Raw genomic sequence first — 23,637 nt, 5'->3', positions numbered from 1 at the left:
AGGCGTCTTGCTCCAGCTTCTCCAGGGTGTATCAAAGTGAACACCCAGGGGTCACGCCACAGATCGCCTTGAACACAAAGAGCCACCACCACCACCACACACAGAATATTCCTGTGTGCCAGGTACCACGTGTGCAGGTATCACGTGTGCAAGCCATGTGCAAGTCTCTCACTGAAACTTGAGCTCAACCAATCAGTGATGCATCACTGCCATAGTATCATCGCAAGTACTGCCTCCACTATACAGATGAGGACACTGCGGTTTAGACGAGGTAACCTGCTCCCGATCAAATACCAGGAAGTTGTGAACCGACTCTGCTCACCTGACAAGCACTCATGGCCCCAGACCATGGACCCACGTGGCTCTGCATGCTGTCATCTGGACAAGCACACCAGCCCCCAGCCTCTCGGCTCCCTCAGCCTCCCCTTGGCTTCAGGTGCCTCCATTCCCAGCTGAGAGATGAAATAGGACAAGAATTGGGGCGTGGGGGGTACTGAGGGAGACGACTCTGTTCTGAGCCTCTTGAGGCCGAGCCTGTGGAACACACTGTGCTTGTCAAGGGGGGGCTGGAGTCAATGTTGCTGGTAGGCCCAGGAGGGGGACAGTTTGGGGCTCCTGGAGGCCCAATGAAGGGTCTGCTCAGGGCAGCGAGGGCATTTGCAAGAGAAAAGGTTGTAGGGCTAAGTCCAGGGGCCTCTGCATGGAGCCCAGGACAGGCTTGGGCAGGGGAAGGGGCACCCAAAGGAGACTCCAAACACGTGGCTGGAGGTGGGGGGCATCGGGAGCCTGCTTGTTGAGAGGCAAGGGAGAGTCTTTCAAGGAGGGTAAGTAAGCACATCAGCAGCAAGCAGTGCCAGGCGATGTGAAGAGCCCAGAAGGTGGACCACATGGATGAACGTATGTTAGCTTCTCCAAACACTACACACCTTCGCAGGCGAGTGTTAATCTGAAAAAGCACAACACGTTCCTCACAGAACATCCAGGAGGTCCAGAAACATGGCAGATAGACAGTGTGTGTGCAGGTTGAAGAGAAACAGTGCAGCCAGCATGCTGCTGACAATGTCGCTCCATCTCCTGACCTTGCAAAACCTACGGAGCGAAGGAGGCATGTCCAAGGACACAGCAGCAGCGCTGACCTTGCCCAGGGCAGTTCTGGGAGCGGTGGGCATGATGTGGTGGTGGAGGGATGGGGGTGCCTGTGCCGTACGGCTGGGAGCCTAGCCATGAAGGTGGACACAGCAGGACAGGTGACCCACTTTGATCCACTCATGACCTTTGCCAAAACCAAGAGTTGAGCGCTCGGGGGCTGGTGGACACGGCGGAGGGAGGGACTTAGAAAATGTTTACTTACTGTTACTGTTTTCACGGTGTAACTGCACATGTTTAAAGTGTGAAACGTGATGTATTCTGATAGACGCAAATGCCCACAAAGCCATCGGCACAATCGAGATCGTGAACATATCTACCACACCCAAGGGTGACCTCATCCTCCTTTTAATCCCTCCTCCCTCCAAATCATCTGCTGATGATCTCTAACACCCTATCCCTATGGCTTAGTCTGCATTTTCTAGAGCTTTATTATTTTTTTTAAGATTCTATTTTATTTTAGAGAGAAAGCAGCACACCTAGCATGTGGGGGGGGAGGAGAGGGAGAGAGAACCTCAAGCAGACTCCCCACTGAACGTGAAGCCTGACGCGGGGCACAGCCTCATGACCCTGAGATCATGACCTTCACCAAATCCAAGAGTTGGGCACTTAATGGACTGAGCCACCCAGGCGCCCCCTAGAACTTTATACAAATAATGTACTTCTATTTCTGGTCTGGCTTCTCTCAGCCTAAGTATTCTGAAGTTCATCTACGGCGTTGCAGGTACCAACATTCCTTACATGGCGATGTAGTGATTCACTGTATGGATATACGGCAGTTCACTTACTCATTAACCTGTTGATGGACATTGGGTTGTTTCCAGTTTGAGGAAATTACCGATAACACTGCTACGTACACTGCATGTGAACATGGTCCCTGTATTTATATAGGTTTTGTTTCTCTTGGGTAAGCGCCTAGGAGCAGGATGGCTGGACCACGTGGTAGTTGCAGGTGTAACTCTTTAAGAAAAGGTTCCTAACTCTGGGAAACGAACTAGGGGTGGTGGAAAGGGAGGTGGGCAGGGGGTGGGGGTGACTGGGTGACGGGCACTGAGGGGGGCATTTGATGGGATGAGCACTGGGTGTTATGCTGTATGTTGGCAAATTGAACACCAATAAAAAATAAATTTATATATAAAAAAAGAAATGGTTGAACCAGATTTTAAAGTAGTTGTGTCATTTTACATTCCCACTCACAGGTCTTGGGAGTCCCATCTTGTCGACACTCTGTGCTATCATTTTTAAATTGAACTGCAGCAATTTTAGTAGGTACGAAGGCGGGTATCCTACGGTTTTTAACTTGCATTTTCATGATGATCAAGATGTGGAGCATCTTTTTGTGTGTCTGTTTGCATCTGTGTATCATCCCTATTCCAATATCTGGCCCACTCTCTGGCTTGTTTGCTTTCTTATGGTTTCTTTATGAATTCTAAATATATGTCCTTTATCAAATAAACGCTTTGCCAATATGTAGTCATAGTCTGAGGCTTGTATTCTCATTCTTCTGGTATGTTCTTCTGAAGGGCAGAAGGTTTTAATTTCAATGAAATCCAATTTATCAATCCTTCTTTTTATGGATTGTGCTTTTGGTTTCCAACCCAAGTTGGAAACCGTTTTTGCTTAAGCCAAGGTCACAAAGATTTTTCTCCTATGTGTCCTTCCAGAAATTTTATAGTTCTCAGTTTCAGATTTAGATACATGATTAATTCTGAGTTACATAGTGTGAGGTATGGATCAAAGTTAATTATCATGCATAAGAATATCCAATGATTGCAATGCCAATGCCATTTTTGAAAAAAAAAAAAAAAAAAACATTGTCCTTTCTTCAGAGTTGCCTCTATAGCTTTGTCAAAAATAATTTGTGTAAATATGTGGGTCTATTTGTGGGCTCTACTCTGTTCCATTGCCCTATCTGATGTCAGCACCAGACTGTCTTAATTACTTTGGCAGCATAATAAGTGTCGAAATGAAGAAGCGATAGTCCACCATCCTGAATCTTTTTCAAAGTAGTTCTGACTATTCTAGGTGTTTGCATTTCTATCTCAATTTTAGAAACAGTTTGTCAGTTTCTATGAAAAGCCTGTTGGGATATTGACTGGGTTTACATGGAATTTACAGTTCAAGTTGGGGAGCATAATCATCTTAAGTTTGCAAAATAGGACATACCCACCTATTTCTTTAGGTCTTCTTGAAATTCTCTCAGCGATGCTCTGTGGTTATGTACACCTTTGATCAGATTCATCCCTAAGTGGTAATGGTTTTTTGATTCTTGAATCAAAATAATTCTTGAAAACTATTACTTAAAAAAATTGAATTTCTGATTGTTTGTTGCTAATACTTAAAAATACAGCTGTATTTGTAATGCTGCTGTATCCTATAACATTGTCAGGCTTATTTATTAAACTTAGAATCTATCTGTGGATCCCATTGGGTTTTCTAACATAGACCATTTTATGGCTTTTCTTTGCAATCAGGATGCATTTCTTTCCCCTCTTCCTTCCTGAATAGAAGCAGTGAAAGCAGACATTCTTGCTTTTTTTCTGATTCCAGGGGAAAGTGTTTGCTCTTCCGTCATGATCTATGATGTTAGCTGTGGGTTTTTTATTGATGCCTTTTACCAGTTCTTTCTTTTTTATTTATTCATGAGACACACAGAGAAAGAGGCAGAGACACAGGCAGAGGGAGAAGCAGGCTCCCTGCGGGGAGCCCGATGTGGGACTCGATCCTGGGACCCCAGGATCATGCTCTGAGCTGAAGGCAGATGCTCAACTGCTGAGCCACCCAGGTGTCCCTTTCATCAGTTATTTCTTTTCCTACTTTACATAAGTTTTTTTTTTTTATCAGAAATGAATGTTGAATTGCCGAATTCCTTTAACGTGTGAACATGAGGAATTCTCAAATATCAACCCAACCTTGCATTGTTGAGTTAAACCTCACTTGAACATGATACTCTTGTTACATATAGTTGGATGTGATTTGGTAAACTTCAATTTAGATTTTTTTTTTGCATTTGTGTTTGTGAGGACTATTGTTCTATAGTTTTCTTTCCTTGTGATATCTTTGTCTAGTTTTGGTATCACGGTAGCACTGTCTTTGTAGAATGAGTTGGGGGGTCATCTCTCCTCCTCAGGAAATTGTGAACAGAATTTCTAGAAAATTTGGATATGCTGCTCAGTGGATGTCTTGTATTTAGCAGAACTCACCAGTGAAGTCACCTGGTGTTGGTGTCAGTGCTTTGTTTTTGTTGTGTGTATGGGTAGAGGAAGGCTTCTGAGTTGTAATTAAATTTCTTTAATAGATATGGGGCTACTTGGGTTATCTATTTCCTTTTGAGTGAGCTTTGATTTGTGTCTTTCACAGAATTTGTCTATTTCATAAAGTTGTTCATAATGTCACCTTATTATCCTTTTAATATCTTTAGAATCTATAGTGATGCTACCTCCCTCCTTCCTGATCTTGACATATTGTCTTCTTTCTTGTTCCTGATAAGTCTGGCTAGAAGTTGATCACCTGTATTGGTCTCGTTAAAAGAATAAGCCATTAGTTTAAATGATTTTTTTCTTTTTTCTTTCATTGATTTCTGCTCTGACTTTTATTATTTATCTTCTTCTGCTCACTCTAGGTTTGATTTTTACTCTTTCTAGTTTCTTAAAGATGGGAGTGAGGTCATTCATCTGTGGTCTTTCTTTTCTAATACAGTGATAAGGTGCTATATGGTGCTATAGGATTCTCCCCCAACTACTGATTTATAGCAGCAAACATACTTTATATTGTTTAAACCTACATTTGGTTCAAAATACTTTGTAATTCCCCTTTTATTTTTTTTCCTTGACCCATGGGTGATTAAGAGCCATATTATTTAGTTTTTAAACATTTGGGATTTTCCAGGATCATTTTGTTATTGATTTCTAATTTAATTCTGTTGTGGTCACAGAACATAAATGGTAATATTTGGTTTCTTTAAAAATAATTATATTAACTGTCTCCATATCCCCCTCTGCCAATTCTAACATCTGTGTCTATTTTAGGGAAGTTTTCATTGATTCATTTTCAGCATGCAGTGTTTCATATCCTCCTGACTCTTTGTGGCAAGGGTAATCTTTGGTTGGGTGCCGGACACTGTCAATTTTACCTTGTTGGGTGCTGCATATTTTTGGATTCCTACAAACATTCTTGAGCTTTATTCTGGGATGCAATTACGTGGAAACAGTTGGATGGTTTTGGATGTTGCTTTGAAGATGTGCCGTGCAGCCTGAGAGCCACATGAAGTTTTCTAGTCTGGCTGTGTGAGCTCTAGGTGCTGCTTCTTCTGACCCTCTTAGGTTTTTGAACTCAGATGGTGCCCTTAAGGTGTGTGCATTTCGTTGTACAAACATTTTGTCTCAGAAACAATTAAAAAAATATGAGCCTCTAATAATACGCACATTAAAATATTTAGGAGGGAGGTGTACTGGTATTTGTAATTTACTTTAAAAATCCATAAAAAATAAGACTTTGTGTGGGTGGGTACGGGGTAGATAAGTCGATAGATATGCTAAATAAAGTAAGTCAGACAAGAAAACTACTGTATGATCTCACTTATATATGTAATCTCAAAAAAAATTCAAATGCATAGAAAAAGAGATCAGAACTATGGTTACCAGAGGCAGGGAGAGGTGAGAGGGGGAAACTGGATGAAGGGGGTCAAATGGTACAAGCTTCCAGTTATAAGATACATAAGAACCAGGATGTAATGCACAGGATGAGGACTACAGCTCATTCCGCCGTAGGGCATGGAGGGAAGCTGTTGAGAATGTAAATCCTAAAAGTTCTCATCACAAAGCAAAAAACAAAAAACAAAAAACAAAAAAACCCAAAAAAACCCTTTTTCTTTTTCTATCCCCATAAGATGAGGAATGTTAACTTACTACGGTGATCGTTTCACGACATATGTTAAGTCAGGTCGTTCTGTTGTACACCCCAAACGTACGTAGTGCTCTGAATCAATAATATCTCAATTAAAGTGAAAAAAATAGGGGCAGCTGGGTGAGCTGCCCAGGTGCCCCCCACTGTCTCCTTTCACTGAGCTTTCCGGCGGATGAGTTGGGGTGACAACTGCATGAGGGTTGGGGGTGGGCAGGAGTGGCTCGGTGTGCCTCTGTCACCTGAAGTTGGGCACACGGGGAGAAGCTGCCTTCGGAGAGCGGTTCTGTGCTGCTATGGTCAGTCTCTCAGGACCTAGAGCGTACAGGGGGGTGTGGGGCTGGGCAGTCGAGGGCAGGCTGGTGAAGCCGGGATGGCCTGGCCATCACCTCCTCCCCCGGCAGCAAGCCTGCTCCAGCCGGGCCCGTGACACCCGAGTGTCAGAGCGTGGGAACCCGGGGCCGGTGAGTATTTGAATCGATGGCCGGGCTGGAGACCTGGAGGACGTGCTCACCACTGCAATTACCAATATGGTGGTTGGATCCAGATTTGAAAAGGTCTCAGTAAATTAAGAAAATATTGAGAAGGGGAAAGGAGAAACTTCTTAGTGTTGTATAGAAATGGAAATGCATGAGGACAGCACTAAGAAGACCTGGCCCACACAACATTCAACGGCAGGGAGCTCGGTGAACCAAGCAGTTTACCAGAGTCAACCCTACGGATGGCCGCTAGCGTCGACCCAAATTTAAGCCACGTCGGTAGGTGACTGCTCTCTGGGCTGAGGCAGGGACAGCGCCTGCTGACGTGATGAGTGGGCCAGGGCCAGCACAGATGTCACCAAACCAAGGTGAGCACAGAGTGGGGTGGGCGCCCACCCAGGCAGAGGGTGTGCGGATGACAGCACCGCATGGCCCAAGAGCATCGGGATGGTCCCCTGTGTCCCAGCAGCTTCGGGCTTCCCGACAGGCCCCCTTTTGTTTCGGTTGGACAAGAAGAAAGTCAACGAAGGGACAAAGCTTAGGGTTTGAGGCCAACCCAGAAAGTCGTAAAAATATCCACGACTCATGGTGTTTCCTTGCCTGCCAAGAGGAATGATGTTAAGATGGAAAGGGGCAAAAGGGACAGTGGTGACAGGGCAACGGTGTCCAGCGGAGGAAAGGAAGTGTGGGAGCAGCAGGACTGTCTACCGAGCTCCCTGCTCCCGCCGCGGACAGATTAGCTCCGTCCAGGGCGCTGCTGAGCTACTGGCCAACTTGGAAGAATGGGAACAGGACCAAGAAGGGGACACGGGGGAGGTAAGGAGCGCATCTAATTTTCCAAAGGAAAAGAGGACAGTTTTTTCCAGCTTGAAGCCGGTTCTCGGCACGGGGTTACAGGGCTGATGGACTAGGAGGGCGATGGGCGCGCGGGTGCAGGGGGTGCTGCACTCCTAGGCGGGAGCCGGGAACCCCACCAGGCTACAGGTAAGTTAGTTCCCTCTGTCCCTTGACCCTGGGAACCGGTACCCAGCGCCTGCTGTGTGCCAGGCCCGGACACGGTGCTGCCGTGCACTAGGAGGGGCGAACACCAAGCCGCGGCACTGATCATTCTAGAAGTTAGAGCTGTGGGTGGGCACGAAGGGAGCTGGCGTGATGCTGTGAGAGGGGAAGCCACGCGGAGTTTCGGACGCCCTGTGTGCTGAACGCAGGAACACGTGGGGTGTCGGGGGTGGCCGGGAAACCACGGGGGACGGGCTGCCAGGAGGGCCCCAAGGGGTCACCGCACCGGCGGCTTCCCAGGGAAACAGGTCACCGGATAGATGTGAACTGGGCTGCACGGTCCCACGCCCCAGGGCAGCACAGCCAGGACTGACCCGCCTGGACTCTGACCTCATCCACTTTGACCCACACGTCATCGAGGTTCACATAACCAGCGGCCCAAACCGAGTGAGCGGCGCAATTACGGCTCAGGGTGACTTGCACGTTCCCACACAGGTCACCGTTTGTGGCTTCTCTGACCCGCCTCCCCCCCCCCCCCCCAAGGAGGACACCCACGGGCCTGGAGGAAGGAGGTTTGCCTCTGCCATTGGTTTCTCTCCTGGGCATTGATGGAGACGGGGTCACCTGCCTGATGACGTCTCTTGGGGTCCATGGTCAAGACCGTGCGTCATGAGGCACGAGTGGCTGGCACCACTCCCCTCCCGCAGTCCCACGAGGCCCCAGCAGAGGCGGGAACAGGGACACGGCCCCCTGCGGGGTCCCCAGAGCCACCGGGCCCATAGGGAGCCTCAGCAGCAGTGTCCCCCCTGGTAAGGCCTGGGGTCAGTTGCCGTGTCCGCCGCCCGCCTGCCTGTCCGGGGGACAGAAGCCACAGCCTTTACGCCCAAGTGGGTGACAAAGCATAAGCCTGGAGGAAAGCTACGACACACGAGGAGGGGTCTCTGGGCCTCTCATCACGTCCCTAAGTTGGTGAGAAGGCCCTAGGGTCAGCGACATGCTCCACACCCTCCCTTCGTGGCTGAGAGCCCCCGAGGCCGCAGACCCTGCCTCGCCCACGGTCTGTCCTGAGCAGGACGGCAGCCCTGGACCCGGGGGCTCCTCGGGAAACACCTGCAGCCTAGATGGTTGGACGTGTGGATGTCTTATATGTAAACACAGATTAACCGGGTGCCTGGGGTGCGTTCCCGGCTCCCCAAGTTACGCCCTTACGACAGACCAACGAGGGCTGTCAGGTGCATGCAGGCTCCCCGTGACCGTGAGCGCAGGATGGAGTCGGGGAAGCGAGTGGGTGCTGGCCATCCACCCGGGCCCTGCACTCAGGAGGGGCAGGTGCCACTCAAGAAGGACCCGCAAGTGCTCTCACCAGAGCTGGAAACTTCTCCCACAGATACGGAGGCCGAGAAATTATCTCGTTCACGCCCTGAAGGCAAATGCACTTTTAATTGCCTTGAAAAATGCCAGTCGTTTTTTGACTTTTTTTTTCTAAATAGGCTCCACTTCCAACGTGGGGCTGGAACTCAGGACCCTGCCATCAAGACCTGAGCGGAGACCAAGAGTCAGGTGCTCAACTCACTGAGCCAGGTACGCGCCCCGGTGCCGGCCGTGTCTAAGGATGATTCCTTCTGTGTCAAACCGACCCTGTTGCATTTTCCCGTAAGTAGCATCCCTGCCAGCGCAGAACTTGTATGATATGGGGGGGGGGGGGCTTCTGAGTTTCACCCCGATGGTCCTGCATCTCTGAGGGTCCTGCCAGAAAGGCGGGGCACCCCAGGGAGGACGAAGAGGTTGGCCTGACAACAGGCCGCCGGCCTCCCCTGGACCAGAGCGGAGGGGGTGGTGCAGATGCAGTTAGGGGTGCAGGTGCGGAGGGGACCCTGCTGGGACCCCGGAGCTGGTCTGCGGGCGACCCCATGGCGAAGGTGCTCTCCCTCTGCTCCCTGGGGCGAGGGACTTACTGCCACGTGGCTCCTGGGTGACCTCCCAGGCCCCCCACGAACGCTCGCACGGCCACCCACTGTCACCTTTCTCAACCTTGCGGCCCCTGTGCCGGAGCGGATGGCGTCCATCAGGGCCTGCCTGGCTTCGGCGGGGCTGCCCGAGCTGGACCTGGACGCCGGCCTGGGCGCGGGGGGAGCCTGGGTGGCCGGAGGACGTGGGGCCGGCGGGGCCGGCGGGGCCGGGATGCCAAGCTCAGGTAGTGCTGGGGGCTCCAGCGGCGATCCGCATTCCTGCTGTGACAGCTCGGCGTCCCGGAGGCTCCGCAGCTCCTCGGAGGCAAAGGAGGACACCTAGCAATGACAGGGGTACACGGTAAGGTCCCAGAGGGCATCTGGGGGGCACCCGCCGCCTCGCTCAGCCCGCAGCACGCCCGCAGGTGCAGCCTCGCTGCCTCAGGTCCCCAGCCGGCGCTGAGGGCAGGGAGCGGGGTGGCAGTGCCGCCTCCCCGAGCCACCCTGCCCTCCTGCTGCGCCTTGGCGGGTGAGCACACACCGGAGGCCACCTGCCCACTCCGCCCGGTTTTCAGGGAGTAACACATTGTCACCCTGGGCCTCGGGTTGTGCAGCGGGACGCTGGAGAACTGTGTCCTGCCCCCAAGCCCGAGCACCTGGGCTCCCGAGGCCCGGCCAGGCGAGTGTCCCGGCAGCAGCCCCTGTGCCCAGAGGTGAGGCAGCCCCGCAGCCATGCCGGGTCCCAAGAGGGCGCGATGCGGCCCAGCTGGCCGGGCAGGTGCACGGCTCTGGGGGTGACTGGCCCTCAGCCACGCTGGGTCCCTGAGAGCGGGGGACACGGCCCAGCTGGCCGGGCAGGTGCATGGCTCTGGGGGCACCCAGCCCCACAGCCATGCCGGGTCCCCAAGAAGGTGTGACGTGGCCCCAGCTGACCCGGCAGGTGCACGGCTCTGGGGGCGCCCAGGCCTCAGCCACACCAGGTCCCCAAGGGGGCGGGACATGGCCTGGGCCAGCCCAGCAGGTGCACGGCTCTAGGGGCACCTGGCCCTCAACCGCACTGGGTCCCCGAGAGGGTGGAACATGGCCCCAGCCAGGCAGGTGCACGGCTCCAGTGCACGGCAGGTGCAGGAAGCCCAGGCCTAGCGTGCAGGGGCTGCCCCTCCCCGCAGCCACACCGAGTCCCCGAGAGGGCAGGATGCAGCCCGAGCCAGCCCGGCAGGTGCACAGCTCCGGGGTCACCCAGGCCTCGCACGCAGGGGCTGTCTCTCTCATGGTGGCTTAGCAGATGCTCCTGACCCAGGGGGAGGGGGCGGCCCCAGCCTGTGCGGCGCCGCAAGGGGGCTGCGGGGATGGGGGACGGCGCCACCGCGCCCGGACGGCCTCCTCTTACCTTCCGCAGGCTGCAGGCCCCGCTGTGCCCTCGGATGGCCGCCAGCAGCGCCGAGCGCTCGCCCGCTGGCTCCGCGGAGGACGGCTTCCTCGGGCCGCCCTCGGAGCCGGGTTCTGCAACCTGGAACACTCAGGGTCAACACGGGTCACCCGGAAGGGGAATGCGGGCTGGGGGCGGCCCGCAGGAAAAGCAGTAGCTGCCCGGAGGGCTCTGGGGTGATGCACAGCCCCCCGCCCCCTGGAGGAGGAACACCTGTCCCGGGGCGCTGGGGAGGGAACACTGCAGACTGGGCTCCGGGCGCCTAAGGAGCAAAGGGCCCGCGCGGGTGGCTCGGCACGACGGCCTCGTGCAGCCGGTGTGTGCCCTGAAGCCTCACGGGCCCGAATGAGGACCCTGGTCCCCGCCGTCCGGCAGCGTGACCTAGGGCGAGCCCTCGACTGTGCCCTGCCTCGGTTCCCCATCTGCAAAATGCAGCAAGGCTCTCCCCGTCTTGACCTTTGGAGCAGAGTCCCCGGTACGTTGGGGGTGGGGTGGGGGCAGCGTCACAAACCGTCCCTGTCCCTGTCGTTACTGAACAGCGACCCTCCGAGCTGCCGAAGTGCAGGAGCGTCAGGTGCGAGGGGCCCTGGCCTGACTCCTCATGGACTCACCCCTGGGTCCAGGACTGCTCGGGGATGCTCTGCCCCGACCCCCCGACCCCCACCCCGCCGCTCCCCTGGGCCCGGATGTGGACATGTTATTGTTGGTCCCCAGGGGAGTCGGGGGCTTAAAGCAGGGGGTCGACCCCAGGCTGTTGGTTTGTGTCCCCCCCGTGGTTCTACTGTGAGGCAGCCGGGGGGAACCGGAACCCCCGGCACCTGCACCCACGCCTGTGCCCTCACGTGGGCCCGCTGCTCACCTTGCGCAGCCTGTCCTTCCCTCCTGCCGAGTGGATGGCCTCCATCAGGGCGCTGTGCAGCGACGTGTCTTTCGGAGCTGGTCTCTGGACCACAGGGCGGAATTTCTTCTTTGGCCCGAAGATGCTGGGGGGCAGGGTGCCATCGGGTTCGTGTCCTCCTGCGCACGGCACACTGGGTTTTTCCTCCCGTTCCAGGGGCTCCTGCCTGGCGCCGTCATTGGTGTCCAGCCCACCCGGGGAGCAAGGGGGCTCGGTGTGGAGGGGGATCCACCTGGACTCATTTGCCAGGGTCCTGCCAGGGGTCTGGTCGTCTCCCGAGCGGGGGCGGGGGGGACCGTCCAGCATGCACTGGGGGGCGGACGCTGGGCTGGTGCCGGTGCGGCCTGGGCTTTGCCTTCCCTGGAGGCTGCAGCTCTGCACCGCGCAGACGCGATCATGCTGGGAAGCGGTGACCGGGGGGACACAGGGGCTCCTGCGGAGGCCAGTGGGAGGGGCCTGGGAAGACGACGCTCCCTCGGGGCTGCTGCCCTGGGCGCCCCCGGCCACCACCCCCGGGTCAGCACGGGCGGGAGGCTGTGGGGCCGGTGCCCGGCCTTCCGCGTCCTGCTGGGTGTTCCTGGGCGTCCTCACCGCAGCGGCCGGGGCGCCCTGGGGCCCAATGCGCTTGGCAATGGCAGAGGCCACGTACTGACTGGAGGTCCTCCTCTGAGGCTTCAGAAATGAGACTTCCGTGGCGCTCGCTGCTGGCACGTTCTCAGGACAAGTGGCCGGGGCGGGCGGCCGGCTTCTGGCCTCCTCGGGGTGCGCGGGCTGCTGTGGGGGCCGCGGCGCTGTGGGGCCCGGGAAGCTCGGCTCCACCCCGCGTCCCACGTCTCGAGGCTGCGGCTTCGGGGGTGCAATGGGGCCGGGGGTCCCCTGGCCGGAGCGTGCCTCCGTGGAGCCGGACCTCCAGAATTCTTTGACTTTTCCAACGGGCTGGGTTTCCGCGTCGAGAGTGGATGACGACGGGGTTATGGTCCTGCCCCCGTGCACGTGGGGACTCACCAGATTCCCCAGCTCGTCGATCTTGATGGCGCCCGTTGAGAGCGACACTCCTCGGTCGTAACACCTCATCTCCGACCTCGGGGGGACGATTTTGTACGTCGTGAGGCCGTATTTCAGTCCGTAGCTTCCCCCGGGGCTGGGGTCCCGTTGATACCAGGGCGGTGGAGCTGGGCCACTACCTGCCCCCTGGGCCTCCTTGCCCCTCGCCGGCTGCGGCCTCGCCGCCTCGTGGGCCTGCGCCTTCCCGCTGAGGCCAGGGCCGGGCCCCTCGCCGCCCCCCTGCGCGTCTGGGTCGTGCGTGTGCAGCGCTGCCGCACAGCCCGTCTCGGGCTCCGTTTTATTCAGATTTTCAGCATCACGGGGGTTGGCCGAGGCGGGCTTGCTTTCTGTCCTGATGTCATGGGGAGGAGCGGGTGAGTGGGGCACGTGTGTCCTCCTTCCCAGTGGCCGGCTGTGCTCCTCCTGCGGGGGCGCGGGGGGTGTGGGGGGCGCCCCCCTGTCAGCCACGCCCCCCAGGTCAAAAGAACCAGCGTTGTTGTTTCTATTGGAAAACAGCCCCGAGTCCACGGGGTCATCCAAAACCTCCCCGATGAAGGTGACCGGGATCACGTCGGCCTCCCCGTCGGGGCCGGTGGCGTCCGGCACGCGGTGGTGGGACACGCTGCTCGTGGGCCTGGTCGGCAGGTGGGGGGTCCCGTCTCGTTCTGCAAAGAGGGACAAACAAGCACAAGTTGGCATCGCTGGGAACGGTTCCTGGGCCAACTAGTACAACATTTTTGCCAACATCCTTCACTTATGAACTAGATTTGTGGGTTGGGGCCCCCGGAGACAGCCTCCGCATGGAACCTGAAGGGGACTTTGGGGTTTCGACCTTCAGCTTGCTCTCGTTCATCAGAAGCACCGCGAGCCACATGGGATGACGTGCTCACGCCTTTAAGACGTAGATGATGAACCTCGGCCATCTAGAGCGGCTCTGAGGGATGCAGCACACGGGGTCCGAGCCACAGGGACACGGGACGCCCCACTTAGCGTTTCAGCTCTGTCCACTGCGTCTTCTGAGGACAAAAGGCGGACAAGCGAGGGGACTACCCATCGGCTCTGCCGTCTGTTTCCTTCTGGCTTTTGTTTTGTTCTCCCTTAAGGCCCGGCCAGGATCTCACTTCTGCACCACTGTCGCTGTCGGCTCTTGATTGGAAGGCTCCCTCGTGGCCTCCCGGAGCTTCTGCATCTGCTGCAGCCGTGCAGCACTATCTCCCCACCTCCCCAAAACCTGTCTGCACAATAGCAGCTGGTGGTGCTTCGCCACCAGCGGGTGGGTGGTCCAGGCGGTGCCTACGGAGTCGCCCTTCAAAACGTGCTATAGGTCAGCAAGCAGCGGGGTGGACACCTCAGTCAGGGAACCTGCTCACCTGTGTCACCCAGGGTTTCCCAAACCCACTTGGGGCCGGAGAACTTTGCTTTCCCGACGTGTGAACAGGCCCTCCTAATGTGCAAAGTCGGGATGGCCCAGAGGGCGCGTGAGCAGCTGTTAGACGTCCCCACGGCACCAGCCCCGATGGAAGGCGACCTCTGGGGCTGTGCTCACCCGCCCAGAATCTTCCCTCCTGCAGCCACATGGAGCATGACGGGACAAAACAACCCCCAGGGCCTAGGGCCACAGGGTGCAATACTGCAGCAGGAGGGAGGGGGCCCTCACCTGCCAGCTCCTCGTCCGGTTCCTCAAGGGTTTTCTGGAACCGCCCGGTGATAGACAGGTCTTCCTCGCCGTCGGAGGTTAGGGCAGCTTCAGGTCTAGGGAAGACCAGACAGAAAGGAAGGGCATTCATTTCTCTCATTCTCTTTTTTACTCTTTTCTGGAAACATGTGAGGAAGGCACAAGGCACAGTCATGTTTGCTCGTGGGGGTCCTGCAGCCCCCGGGGCACAGACCAGGGGTGTGTGTGTGTGTGTGTGTGTGTGTGTACACGTGTGTGCACGCAGAAGCAACAATGACAACAGCAGGGACGGTGATGACCACCCCCTCGAGACTGGAGGAGACACCTCCCGGGAGCCAGGGCAGCCTGCACCCACCACACACGGGACTGTCGCACGGATTATCTGGTTATAAACCCCACAAGCCATGTATAAGGCAGGTAGTGCTCTCGTTGTTTACAGACAGGAAACCAGGTGCGGAGAGACGGAGACACCCACCCAAGGTCACCGGGGCTCCAAACCCCGGCGGGGGGCAGGGGAGGGGGAGCCGGCCAGGTCTGGGGTCCAGAGGCACGATGTGGCCCCCGCCACCTGGACATCTAGGAAGATGTCAAGCCGCCCGCGGAGGAGAGCCGGATCTCGCCTTGCGTCACCGGGACAGTACCGTCCCCGGGGCGACGAGTGCCAAAACGATTCCAGGGCAGCCTTTGCAAGGGCTCTCGTCTCTGTTCTCTCCGCGGCGAGAGAACAGAGACACGTCGGGGGCCATTGTCTCCCTTCCGTGAAAGCCGGAGGTCTTTTCCGCTGATTGTTAAAATTGAGGACCAATTTCCATCGTTGCTAATCAGGGCCAGATAATGATGCACCACATGGGCTCTCCGCAATCCTCCCTTACGCAGCAGAGTTTGTGCTCTGATAAATGAGTCTTTCTTACTTGGTGGCTGTGTCCTTTCAGGAGCCAGGAAGCGGCCTCCAGATTAGTCTCCGCTAATGTCCTTTGACAAGCCAGACAAAAGGGGCTGGTTGGGGATGTGTGGGCATGTGGGCCAATTACTAAGGATCGGACGGAGCAAAGGCTGCTTGCCGACCGCTCTTGCTGGGGCCCTAATTGAGTGCATTTTGTTAAAGTTGTGGTTTTCTCTTTCATGGAACGTGACGGTTTAAATACATTTAATTTAAATAGGTAACAAAGTACGGGGCAGAGGGTTTTTTTTTTTAACGCACGGTGCTACGTAAGATTGTATTTGAAACCGAAAACCGCGCTTTTTAAAATGCTTGCTCCACGTTTGGGGATGCTTAAGGCCCAGCGAAACAAAATCCCCCATGTGCGTTTGCTTCAAAGTACTTGTTTTTGCTTCAAAGTACGCCAAGCCACAGAGCTCTAAGACAGCAGGGCGATATTGGTACGAATCAGAAACCCATTTAAGATAAAAATCCCACTAATGCCGTCACGTTATAAACGTTAATCTAGAAACAAGTCACTGCAAGCTGACGAAATGCAGCGAAGCTGAGACCCTCGCACATGTTGCTACCGGAAAGGTGTGGAAATGCGCGTCGAGAAACCAAAACATCGCGTTAAGTTGGTAAGAACAGTTGGTTCACGAGTCTCCTTTGGTGATGTGCCTTAAGGAAATGATCCCATAGCAAGCGGAATGGAAACACGAATGATGTTTGTCGAGTTTATGGGAGGAATTCCAGAATATCCAGCAACACTGCGTGTTGATTTGAAAGGGCTTTAAAATCCAACAATATGATGAGCCTGGAGTCCACGTGGAGACACAGATCGATGCTTAAGCCAGCGCGGTTACGTGGGAAAAAAAAAAATCAAGATATATGCACACGGGGGAGCATGGTGATCTAGAAATAGCACATGCCCATGGACGAGGGTGGTAGAAATTCAGACAACCACCACCAACCACTGTGATTTGTTGAAATGGAGGAACTACACTATTTTATCATTTTTTGCCATGGATTCTATAGCTTGAATGCTAAGCAATTTCTTAGCATATTTTTAAAGACTATATTTATTGATTAGAGAAAGAGAGAGGGAAACATTCAGGCAGATTCTGCACTGAGTGCAGAGCCTGATGCAGGGATTGATCCCACGACCCAGAGATCCCGATCTGAAATCAAGAGCTGGACTTAACCGACTGTGCCACCCAGGTGCCCCATTGGCAATATTTTAAATATTTTGGGGCCCTTCTTGACCATGAATGAGAACTCTTTTTTGCAAACTAGTTCACATTTTTGTGAAATGGTGCACGATACGCAGGGTACATCGTGCTTACGGTTTGATTTTGTTACCAGCACGGAACAATCCCAGTGAGGAGCTGTCAGCCTGACAACCATAAATGGTGGCAGAGACCAGGCCTTCGTGCGAGCTCTTCTCTGTCTTTCTCACAGCCAGACCCGAGCCTGAGGCTGCCCCCTAAGAAGCTAGGAGGAGCCAGAATCCAGGGTTTGGGGCTCCTCAGCTGTTCCCCACCCTGCCACAGTCCGAGCCTTCGTGCTGAAGTCTGGGGACCCTGCGCCGAGTCCTATTCCCTCCTGCCTGCTTCTGCTCCCTTGCACCCCCTCACCTCTGTCAGCCTCAGTGGCACCGCACAGACTCCCCCAGGTGCTGTTGCTCAGTTTTGGCTCTGCTGACACCGTCTGATCCCCCTCTGCCCGCCTCGGACCTCACACAGTCCTGTGACCAGACCCTCCGACCTGGGCCTGGTTCCTTGGAGCCCTGCCTGCACAAGGGGATGGGGTACACATGTGATTGGAGCCTGGGAGGAGGGTCTGCCCGCCGTCCTTGGCCGGGTGTTGCTCCCGAGGCTGCAGACCCCCTGGCGTCTCTAGGCCTGGAGACCACTTGGCTCCTCTCTGATGCAATGCAAAGTCCCTGTGCTCTGGGCCCTGTGCTTCTCGCAAATGGATTATTTGGCAAAACCTGGAGCCAATGTCAACACACCTATGTTGCCGGCTCATGTGAAATTTCCCGAGGGAGGGATTCAGCGCTATCTGCTTTTCCTTCCTCACCCAGCCCTGTCTACTTGCCCCCAAAGGGTTAGTCATGGATTGCAACCCTTCCTCCGTCCCTGCAAAAATCAGGTCTAGGGCAGTTCGTCCCAGAGCGCGAGGCCGGCATTCTGTGGGCTGAGCAAGTGAACCCAAGGACGTGTGTCCCTGGAGGCGACAGCTGGCAAGTGGCGTCCACTCTCTGGAGCTGAAAGTGAACGTGCACAGATGTTGCTCTCCTGGGCACCGTCCGCACCCCCAACACACCCCAGTCTGCAGCTAGGCTTCGTGTTGACAGTCTGTTTTGGCCCAAGACCAAGAGAAATGAAGAGCAAACAAACCCGGCGCAGACACCCTGATACCGAGTGGCACACGCTGAATAAACAGCACCAACAGCCTTTTCTCACACGGAGTGTGACTGCCGTGAGCACGGCGTGCGGGCCACTGCTGCGTCCACCACGAGCGAGGAAGGGCAGGGGGTCAGGGCGTCGGGGTGGCCGAGCACCGGCTTCGGGCAGAAGGACGAGGAGGAGCAGTCCTGTCACATCAGACCTCGGTACGTAGATGTTTTTTGTTTTTGTTTTTTTGGTTGTCCTTTTACATGAGAAAGAATAAAAAAAGAGCATGGGCTGATTCTGACCCATTCAGTCACGTGAGGTCATTTCTCCCTTTTTAAGAAATTTTTTGTATTTATTTGAGAGAGAGAGTGCAAGTGGGTGTTGAAGAGAGAGAAAAAGAGGTGCTTCCTCAGCAGGGAGCCTGGCGCGGGACTCGATCCTGGGACCCTGGGATCATGACCCAAGCAGAAGGCAGATGCTTACCTGGCTGAGTGGTCAGTTTTCTTTTTGACGTAGCTAAAGGAGTTTCTTTAAGTAATTTATCCGATGATAGAATTTAAAAAAAAAAAAAAAAGTCCCTTTCAGGAAGTGATTCAATTTGCTGATGACAACCAAACCGATTCATGCATTTTCACAACAATTACTTGATACATGAAAGGCAAGAGGCTTGGGGAAATATACAGTTGATGACACTCATATGTACTTGAATTCCCATCCCGTTTACAAGCGCTCCTGTGTTTATGGAGCTTCCGAGTTCTAGACCCACCGTGTCCCCTAGAAGTGGAACGGGAGCCACAGGTGTCATTTAAAATCTTGTGGTTGTGGGCAGCCCCGGTGGACCAGCGGTTTAGCGCCGCCTTCAGCCCGGGGCGTGATCCTGGGGTCCCGGGATCGAGTCCTGCATCGGGCTCCCTGCATGGAGCCTGCTTCTCCCTCGGCCTGTGTCTCTGCCTCTCCCTGTGTCTCTCATGAATAAATAAAATCTTAAAAAAATAAAAATAAAAAAAATAAAATCTTGTGGTTGGAAAAAAAAAAAAACACCCACCCCCAAACCACAAATCATAGTCCCATTAAAAACAGGAGAAATAACTGAGATCAATTTTAATTAAGCATTTTAATGCTTAAGGCCTTTATAACACCTTAATTGGGACACTTGATTTAACCCGATACCGAAGCCACATCATTACCGTCGTTACGTATCATCAAGTAATTAACATGAAGAGTTTTTCCTTCACCCGAGTCTGTGAATTCGACACTGAGAGGCCCAGGTTGTGCAGGATCTGGAGTGGTTGGCATTTATTTATCTTTGGAGTGGTCTTTAAATGCTCCTTTGCAAACGTAGTTACAAAGCATCCGGGTTCCAGGAGGCAGTCGGTGTTTCTAAGTGCTCTCCGGTCGCGAGGTTCTAGGGTTCAGAGGTGCGAGATGCTCGCACGCGCTGCTGGTCACGGAGTTCCTGTGGCTTTAGGGTCCTGGGGCCCCGGGCCGGCACCAGCTGCTGGAAAGGCAGGACCCAGTCTCTTCCAGCCCCTCCGTGGGCCTGAGCAGCCTCAGTGCCTCGACGTGACCCAGAAACTCACGCCCTATCGGGCCTAGCAGGGTCTACTTCTAACGTCCTCGTGCCACGACACGCTGTCAAGTGGGGCTCCAGGCAGAGGATGGGGGCACGGGGGATGGCAGGTAAGGCAGGGGGGCCCCTACTCCTAGAAGGGCTGCACCTTCTGTCCTCTGGGGCTCCATCCCTGCCTTCAGTGGGGTCCTAACATTAACGAACACAGCCACAACCTCTCATCTACTCCCTGCTGCTTGAACCGGTGTCCCCAAAGGCACCCCCAGCTTTTAGAGTCCCACAGCGCTGATACCCCGACGGACGCATTGCTCACAGTGAGACTGACTTTAGGATTTGAAGGTTTAGAGGTCACACAAGCTCACGGTGATGTCCCCCCGGCGGGTAGGAGGCACGGCCTCTCTGTGCTCTCCCCTCATCACGCACAAACGCACGGAGACACATTTCGCTTCCCTCCACAGGTGCGATGAAGACGCAGATGATCGGAGCTAGAAGCAGAGTGTACCCACCAGCAAATCCCATTTCTGTTCTTCCTCGGGCAGTTGCGATACCTCGACGGCCACGGACAATAGCAGCTGTCGGCTTTGAGGGCTGCAGGGGAGGCAGGACTGTTCTCAGGGTCGGGGGCCCCTGCGTCTCTCCACGTGCAAAGGAAATCCATGCGAGGTGAAGTCACGGGCCCAAAGGCACAGTCGCCCCCAAGGAGCAGATGTGATGCAGACAGTCTGACTCTGGCCTTTCACTGCTCCGACGCTTTAGGCCTCGTGTTAGCCCAGGCCACGTGCAAAGGGGAGGCGCATCTGGGAGACGTCTCAGCAAATGCAGTTAGGTCCTGTGGGGTGACCCCAGCCCCCAGGGGAGCTGCGCATGGGGCCACCCCCAAGCGTCCCTGGAATAAGGGGCGTCCCCACGCGTGCATCTGTGCTGCGCCTGTGCTCTTGGGCTGACTTCTACCTTGGGCTTCTTTACCGGCTGCGCCGAGGCTGGAGGAAACTGCCGGCGATGTGTCGTCCCGAGTTTGCGTTGAGCGCACAGACTTATTTTGCCACCAAAGATTAGAACTGGATCCAACCGAACGACTTGATGGAAAACATGTCATCTGCAGATCACGGCGCACAAAACGCCTGCCAGCTATTACCAAGCACTCACACCTGCTCTTTTTAGAAAACCAGTATTAATGCTTGAGAGTCTCGCATTCAAAACGCTGGCTCCAAGGGCGGAGGCAGGGCCCGGCCGGAGGTGGCGGCTGCAGCAGCCAGAGCGGAGCCTCCAAATCAAGCGCGGGGCACGGGGCCGCGACTGTGCCACCCGGCTGAATGGTGGCGGAAGGCCAGGCCCAGCCGAGGCCAGCCCGACAGGAGGCCTCAGGAAGGCGCGCTTGGCCTCAAGGTGGTCGGCGTGGGCCGTGGCGATGTTAGCTGAAGCCGTTCGCGTGGCTCTGGAGGCCCCGCACTCGGGTCTTGTCACTCCCTCGCGGTGTCTGGCCCCGTAGCCAGTAGTACTCGGGGACACCCGGGTGATGGAGGGGCGCCCGAGGGACGGGGCCCCTCACCGCCCCCACTCACTGGGGACAGGCCCAGGTGCTCAGCCTGCCCGGCACCGCAGAGGGTGCCCCGTGCTCTGTGCGCCCCCGGGGCCTGGCACTTGGACGCTGCACTGCCTGGGCACTGCCGCTGGCCACATGGGAACGGCCCTTCTCACCTGCGCAACCTGCCACTGGAGCTGAGGCTGCACCCGGGGACCGGCAGGGCCGCGAGGACAGGCTTTGCCCTGCTGTCCCCGCGTGGCCACAGCCGGGAGCTCAGGCGTCAGAACTCGTGCCTGTTCTGACGAGGTCTCTGTCCTGAGCTCGGCCGCAGCCCCGTGAAGAGCTGGGCTCTTCCAGCGGGATCCGGAGCCACCCGTGCCCGGCCTGGGTTCCCATCCTGCGGAACCGCACCACCGGCCGGACTGGATCCCCGAGCCCCACCTGGCTCGCCCGAGTTCTGCAGACTCGACCCCGGGCCCAGGCCCCGTGCCCCCACCCAAGTCCGGCCGCAGCGCTCCCGCCCCCTGGGGCCCCCCTGCTTCTTGCTGCTCAGGCTCTCGGCGCCTCTGGCACACACGGGCCCACAGAGCGCGCCTCTGGAACCTGCTACGCTCACCCAGAGGGATGCACCCTTCCCTATCCACGTAAGCAGGTGGGCGGCTTGCACGGGCTTTCCGTGTGACAGTGCGGACGGCTGGCATTTCAGAAACAGTGCTGAGCAGAGCCTCATCCCACGAACATCCCACAGACATCCTCAGCCGCGGGGGTGAGCAGCACAGGGGGGCTGTTCAAACAGGCTGCTTTCCTGCAGGATTTGGAGAAGGCTGAACCTTCACCGTGTGAAGAGGAGGCTGCAAAGAGGCCCTGCACCCCGCACGTATCTATCTGTGAGGATAGTTCTCAAGAGCTGTCCCACAGGGGACATCCAGGCAACCCCAACGGTATTCCAGGGCGCCCCTCCACACGGGGGGGGGGTGCGCATCTGGGAGCGACCTCACCCGGCACGCAGATGTGTTTGGTTTGGCTCTGAACGTCTGACTTGGTTGCCAATATTGAAAACTTGGGAGACCTCACGTAAAAATCTCCATTTCTGGCTTCTCTTCAGAAGCCGGCCTCGCTGGGTCTGCGATCCCTCCTGGTGAGTCTGGAAGGAGGGTGGGAGGCTGCTTTCTGGAGAGAAGACTGAGCTTTCGGGGCTGCCCACCCCCATCATCACCGGCCTGGCCGGTGAGCCTCTGAGCTGGCAATCCCAGCTTTGTACCCGCTTCTCAGGCTCCCCAAACTCGATGGAAAACCAGACATTTGGAAACAAATACGTGATAGGCCACACTGCGGTCCCTGAGGGGGTCTAACTTGTCAGTGGAGAAAACTGTAAAATAAACTTTTTAGGTGTTTCCAGATTCAAGGGCAAGCACTCCTCTGACACCAGCAGGCTGTCCAAGAATTCAACTCACTTCTGACACTAGGGACCCGGAGACACCATCCGACCCCACAGGAGGAGGGCTCAGTCCCACTGGGCTGCTCCCCAGCCCCACAGTTGGGACGCCAGCTCCCCCCCCCCAAACCAGATTGGGGGCTTTCCAACGCCCTCCTCCTTAGGTTCAATTAATTGGCCAGGACAATTCACAGGACTCCAAGAAATGCTTATTAGGTTGACCAGTTTCTTAAAGGATATCATAAAGGATATGAATCAACAGCCAGAAGAAGAGATGGGTAAGGAGAGGAGGGGGGCAGGGGCACGGAGCTTCCATGCTTCTCCAGGACCCATTCTGGCCAACCTGTTGGTGGTTACCAACCCAGCTCTCCTACGAGGTCCTTTCTGGGTTTGGAGGAGGCCTCATTGCATCACTAAGTCCACGGCCATTGGCTGATTTTGCCTCCCAGGAAGGTCAGGAAGTGGGGCTGCAAGTTCTACCTTTTAGTCATTAGGTTTGGCTCCCTTGGCAACCAGCCCCCACCCAAAGGTGCATTCCAAAAGGCACCATTAGCATAACAAGAGACCTTTATCACCCTCAACACTCCGGAAATTCCAAGGCTTTTGGGAGCTGTGAGCTGGATACTGTGGACGAAGACCAAATACTTAGGAGCCTTATGTTTGGTCCTTTGAATGACCAGACAGATATTTCTTATGAATCACAATATCGCACTGAGGATGGTCATTCCCTGAGAAGTCAGGGGCAGAGGGTGGGTCCCTAGCCCGTGGCAGATAATGGAACAGCACAGACAGACCTGGGGGGCTCAGAGGCTATCTCCATCCTCCTTCATCCATCCTTAGAAAAGTGACCTGCCACGAAAATTCATGGTGCCCCGTCTCCTAAGCGAACAGTAGTAATTTTGACAATGCATCCTGTTTGATAGCCGGGCATGTGTACTGAGCCAAGCAGACCTCTGAGAGGTGGGAGGCATTAGCCGCGCCTGCAGGCGCAGACCACAGGGCTACGCCAAGTCGGGGGCGCGCAAAGGCCGGGCAGCTAGTTGGTGCTGGGGGACCCAGAGCCCCCCCCCCCACCACGCTACTCTCACATTCCATGGCGCCCCAGAGACGGGGGCAGAAAAACATGCCCTTCTCCCTGCTGGTACAAAGCATGATTATCCTGGCCGCGGCCACAGGCAACATTAACTCCCAGATCTGGATGGAAGTCAGCGGGGATTTTACATCAGGAGCCAATGCCAGCAAAGCAAAGGGTGACTAACGCGAGCATC

The 23,637-nt window shown here is 55.5% G+C and overlaps 1 protein-coding gene across 6 annotated transcripts in view; it reads right to left on the bottom strand.

The window, feature by feature from the left end:
* COBL (cordon-bleu WH2 repeat protein) overlaps positions 1-23,637 on the bottom strand; it is a 247,739-nt gene that overhangs the window by 2,465 nt on the left and 221,637 nt on the right. For all 6 annotated transcript variants that reach the window (XM_072760092.1, XM_072760091.1, XM_072760095.1 and 3 more), the window contains 4 exons: positions 14,504-14,598; positions 11,764-13,511; positions 10,866-10,985; positions 9,548-9,814 (listed from right to left, as the gene is read on the bottom strand). In XM_072760092.1, coding sequence (XP_072616193.1) covers positions 9,548-9,814; positions 10,866-10,985; positions 11,764-13,511; positions 14,504-14,598 — 2,230 coding nt within the window. The remainder of the gene's footprint in view (positions 1-9,547; positions 9,815-10,865; positions 10,986-11,763; positions 13,512-14,503; positions 14,599-23,637) is intronic.

This window comes from Vulpes vulpes, chromosome 5, assembly GCF_048418805.1.
Source record: "Vulpes vulpes isolate BD-2025 chromosome 5, VulVul3, whole genome shotgun sequence".
NCBI lineage: Eukaryota > Metazoa > Chordata > Mammalia > Carnivora > Canidae > Vulpes > Vulpes vulpes.
This window is presented reverse-complemented; position numbering and strand designations above follow the sequence as displayed.